Genomic DNA, 5,572 nt, shown 5'->3' with positions numbered 1-5,572 from the left:
CTAAAGGCAAAAAATGCAGGGAAAGAAAATCAAGGATGCCAAAAATGCATTCAGAAACATTCTATGAGTGTAAATTGTTCTTCTCTGTATCAAAATAGTAAAGTAACCATGAGATATAAAATTATTTGTTCTTCCTTACTTCTTGTACTATACTGTTATCACCTTTGTTAAAAGCCTTCTTCAGATGAATAACTAAGGAAAATCCAAATTCAAAAGCTTCATTTTTATTTCTAGAATCTGTTAAGATCTTTTCTGGTAAAGAATTCAAGGTAACAGATTTGTATACACATATTTTAATCTATGCAACTGTTTATAGAAAACTGAAATCTATTATGTGCATATTTACCTTCCCTCCCAAAATACCTTCTTGTTGGTCATTTCAACTAATTTTATAAAGTTGATAAAGTCACCATAAACTTTGGTTTAAAAGCTTGATACTTAGGGTGGCTCAGTCGGTGAAGCCTCTGACTCTCGGTTTCAGCTCATGTCATGATCTCATGGTCTTGAGATCGAGCCCCCATGGAACTCTGTGCATGGAGACTCCACATGGAGTCTGCTTGAGATTCTGTCTCTCCCCCCCTGTAAAATAAATCTTCTAAAAAAATAAAAGCGTAATGCTTAAAACCCACCTTTAAGCATTTTTTCTAATGTATTCAAGATACCATCTAATGTTCAAGATACCATCTTTAAATTACTCAACCTCTTTTTAAACTTGCAGACCTTTACTCAAACAATGAAATAGTTCCAATAGAATAGTAAAGGGAGAAAAAGAAAAGACTACTACTCCTAGAACTGAGTTGTAGTAAGGCTTACCAATCCTTTGCATATTGGAAATATGATTTAAAAAAAATTTTTTTTTACCTTGTCTCGTGATACTGCTGAAGGTAATTCTCTTGCTAGCCTGTTTCTCCTTTGTTCCTATAAAACACAACAAAACCAAACCAAAGTGTTTATCAGAGCATTGAAAGAGAAGCCTACTAAAAAATGTTCAGCTGAATTGAAAAGTGTGGAATAACTTACAGTATATCCTCTCACTGTTGGGACTCATGCCACAATTTTATTTTAAAACAAACAAGAAATCATTTAACCCAATGCTTCTCAATCTTTTTTTCTGCCCAACACACCTGAAGGATACAATACAACGTCAGTAACAGTGGCTCCTGTATGGGGGATTCTCAGTTGAGGGGCGATGGGCCAACATCTCTGCCTTTCCCACTGGAAGTCATTGATTTAAACTGTCCCCACATAAACGTGTGCACAACCCTCCAGCACACCATGTGGAATCTTAAATGCACAGATGACAGAAAACTAGTCCTTTAAAAAAATCACTCTAACCTGCATACCTGTGTGTTAAATTCAAAAAACTCTCACACACAAGACCCTATAAATACCTGTGGTGGAGGTTATCCTTTAAGGATATTCATTTTCTTTATCCTAAACCATCTCCCAGAAATAAACGTGGTGAAAACAGTTCTTTCTGTAACCTAATTTAACAGACTGATTGACCGCCCACTCTTCTAATTTACCAGTACTATCAGGTAGCTCTGGTACAAAGCTTAAGAAATTCTTAAATTCAAATCAACAGGCAGTGAACACCTACTGGGATCAAGCACCCTGACAGGGGCAAGAGGGACAACAGAGAAAGATGGAGGTGTTCCTGGCTTTCTCGCAGGCAGCGACAAAGACACAGGAAAGCATTTAGGTTAAATAAAGTCAAAATTACTCCTAGGAAGAAACCATTTCATAAGCACTCTCAAACCTGCAAAAAAGATGTTAACAAAGCTTCCACAGTGATCTTTTATGCGTAAAGACTTTATTTTTGACAGACACTTGGCTGATTTTCATCTTTTTCGTGAGGGAATCCAGTGATTAAAAAAAATATATCAGATGATAAAAATATGTGGATTTCAGCAATCTTCAGAATAATTAAAATGTACATTTTGAAGAGGGACACAAAGCAAAAGGCAGGAGACTTTTGCTCCTGCAAAAATGTTCTGAATTTCTCATCATAGAAATTCTCATCATAGTCTGTTACCAACCAGTTACAACCTTGGCTAGCCTGGACAATAGTCCTGGCTTATTTAACTTTGTTAACTGGACAGGTTACCAAGTCTTTATAAGCCCTCAGTTTTGTAGTCTATAGTTACTATTACCTATCCTCAAAAAGTTGTTGTAAAGATTTAATGAGAATATCCAGATCAAGTTCTTTGTCAGGGAATCGTTAAAAACAGACATACTCATTTGTCTAAGACAAAACAAAACTTAGCAGAAATCATATCATAAATAACATTGTCCGTATTACAGAAAACTTGGTACATCAGTTTTCTCTTGAAGGTGGTTTCTATGGTCCAAGAACTAAACCCTTTTTCTAAGTGTATACACACTAATTTTTAACATAACTATTTTCTAGTGCACCTGCCAAGTGCTTGAAGTGCCCTACTCATGTAACACTGTTAAAGTGTCCTCATCTGTTTAACCAAAGGACTGAAGCTGATGACCCAGAGTCCCTTCCAATTCCCAAATTGCACATTTACAATTACACCCATATGCATAAAAAGAAATTTTATAAAGAAGGGAACTCTAAGGTCTTACTGGATTAAGGAGCAGCAAAAACATTTATTGTTCTTGGACAGAAGTAGCTGAGAACAAAAACAGCATCTGGATAAACTGTTTTATCCACCAGCATTGGCTCCATGTGAGATCTTATACAACTTCCAAAATTCACTTCAAATGGGTGAAAAAAGAGCCATGAAGTGTAGCCACTCTGGTACAAGTGAAAATGTATTAATTTATGTAAATCTTGGAATGTTTCCTTCCCAGCTTTCAGAGCCAAATGGAAACAATTTTGAACACTCACTTAGTTTTCCACTCTTCAACCTGAATAAACTACAACAGTTACTGAAAGGGAGCATTCATTAAATCAGTGAATCCTAGATCCCCTCTGAATTAGTTGTGTAAAAAGAAAAATTAGAATAATGCCGCCAGGTGGTTCTGAGAATTAGATTTAACATAACATAATGCCTTCAGCATACATCCTGGGATGTAACCAGACAATAACATGGTCCCACATGTGTTTTACAGTTATCCCATGCTCTGTAATTTGATACAACTGATTTACAACGGATTTTTTTCTCTCAAAAGTGATAATTCAAATGGTATTTACCTCTATATTATTGTTCATTAGCCCACAAGCATCAGCAAAGTCTGGATGTTTTGTGTTGATATAAGCCAATTCAATTGCCACTAAGTTATGGACCTAGAAAAAAATAAAATTAGGCTATATACAAAAACATGTTGACCTAATTCTACTTTAGGTAAAACTTTGTAAACAGTTCTAAAAAAGACAATATGGGACACTGATGCCTGAGTCAATACTCAAAAAATATATTCCGACTGATGCATATTATGCTACAGAATAATTTGCTCTCTTTTGAATTATTTATATCTCAGCATCTAAGATTGCACTTCAAAAGGGGTTAGGAAGTAAGATAGTTAGAAGTACTTTTATGGGGGGAAAAAATTCCTTGATGCAAATCTAAGTTCCAAGGCTTTATGTAATTTTGCTATTAAAATCTCATCATCTGCTATTCCGTGTCAAAGTTTCAGTTCAGATTCAACAAGAAACATTTCATAATCAGATATAAAAGATGTTAACTTTATTTGAGTAAAGGACACATGTAAAGACCTGAGATAATGACTGATGAGCTTTAATTAGACACACATGGTTTAAATATTATACGTGGTTTGAAATTTTTTTTTTTAATTATGTTGTTCGCGTATAACACACAGTGCTCCATGCAATACATACCCTCCTTAATACCCATCACCAGGCTCACCCACCCTCCATCCCCTTTCCCCTCTGAAACCTTCAGTTTATTTCCCAGAGTCCATAGTCTCTCATGGTTCATCTCCGGCTCTGATCTCCCCTCCTTCATTTTTCCCTTCTGATGTCCTCCATGCTATTCCTTATGTTCCACATGTAAGTGAAACCATAGGATAACTGTCTCTGTTTGACTTATTTCACTTATCATAATCCCCTCCAGTTCCATCCATGTTGATGCAAATGGTGGGTGTCCATCTGAGTAATATTCCATCGTGTATATGGACATCTTCTTTACTCATTTGTCTGTTTAAGGGCATCTAGGCTCCTTCCACACTTTGGCTATTGGGGACATTGCTGCTTGAACACTGGGGCGCATATGGCCCTTCTTTTCACTACATCTGTATCTTTGGGGTAAATACCTCGTAGTGCAATTTCTGAGTCATAGGGTAGCTCTATTTTTAATTTTTTGAGGAATCTCCACACTGTTTTCCAAAATGGCTTTATCAACTTGCATTCCCACCAACAGTATAAGAAGGTTCCCCTTTCTCCACAACCTCTCCCTCCACTTGTTTCCTGCCTTGTGAATTTTTGCCCTTCTAGCTGGTGTAAGGTGGTATCTCAATATGGTTTTGATCTAAATCTCCCTGATGACTAATGATGTTGAACATTTTTTCATGTATCTATTAGCCATCTGTATGTCTTCTTATGATACTTTATGTGGAAAACCCAAAGACCCCACCCCCAAATTACTAGAGCTTGTACAGAAATTCAGTAATGTGTTAGAATACAAAATCAATGTGCAGAAATCAGTTGCTTTCCTATACACTAACAATATAACTGTAGAAAGAGAAATGAGGGAATCGATTGCATTTATAATAGCACCAAAAACTGTAGGATACCTTGAAGTAAACCTAACCAAAAAGGTAAAGGATCTACACTCTAGAAACTACAGAACACTTATGAAAGAAATCAAAGAAGACACATAAAAATGGAAAAACATTCCTTGCTCATGGATCAGAAGAATAAACATTGTTAAAATTTCTATACTACCCGAGCAGTCTATACTTTCAATGCCATCCTGCTCAAAATACCAATGGCATTTTTCAAAGTGCTAGAACAAACAATCCTAAAATTTGTATGAAACCAGAAAAGACCCTGAATCGCCAAGGAAATGCTGAAAAAGAAAAACAAAGCTGGGGGCATCACGTTGCCTGATTTCAAGCTATATTACAAACCTATGATCAACAAGACAGCATGGTACTGGCACAAAAACAGACACATAGACCAAAGGAACAGAACAGAGAACCCAGAAATGGACCCTCAGCTGTATGGTCAACTAATCTTCAACAAAGCAGGAAAAAACATCCAGTGGAAAAAAGACAGTCTCTTCAATAAATGGTGCTGGGAAAATCAGACAGCTATATACAAAAGAATGAAACTCGACCATTCTCTTACACCATACACAAAGATAAAGTCAAAATGTATGTAAGACCTCAATGTGAGGCAGGAATCCATCAAAATCCTATAAGAAAACATAAGCAGTGACCTCTTTGACATTGGCCACAGCGACTTCTTTCAAGACACGTCTCCAAAGGCAAGGGAAACAAAAGCAAAAATGACCTTTCGGGACTTCATCAAGATAAAAAGCTCTTGCAAAGCAAAGGAAACTGTCAACAAAACTAAGAGGCAACCCACTGAATGGGAGAAGATATTTGCAAATGACCCTACAGACAAAGGGCTGATATCCAA

The 5,572-nt window shown here is 36.5% G+C and overlaps 1 protein-coding gene across 8 annotated transcripts in view; it reads right to left on the bottom strand.

Annotated features, from left to right (window-relative positions):
• The window catches only part of DNM1L (dynamin 1 like), a 49,013-nt gene that overhangs the window by 5,141 nt on the left and 38,300 nt on the right, over positions 1-5,572 (bottom strand). For all 8 annotated transcript variants that reach the window (XM_044226509.1, XM_044226510.1, XM_044226505.1 and 5 more), the window contains 2 exons: positions 3,164-3,256; positions 862-918 (listed from right to left, as the gene is read on the bottom strand). In XM_044226509.1, coding sequence (XP_044082444.1) covers positions 862-918; positions 3,164-3,256 — 150 coding nt within the window. The remainder of the gene's footprint in view (positions 1-861; positions 919-3,163; positions 3,257-5,572) is intronic.

Source organism: Neovison vison, chromosome 12 (assembly GCF_020171115.1).
Source record: "Neovison vison isolate M4711 chromosome 12, ASM_NN_V1, whole genome shotgun sequence".
NCBI classification, from domain to species: Eukaryota; Metazoa; Chordata; class Mammalia; order Carnivora; family Mustelidae; genus Neogale; species Neogale vison.
Note: the sequence above shows the minus strand (reverse complement) of the source record. Positions and strands in the feature narration are given on the sequence as shown.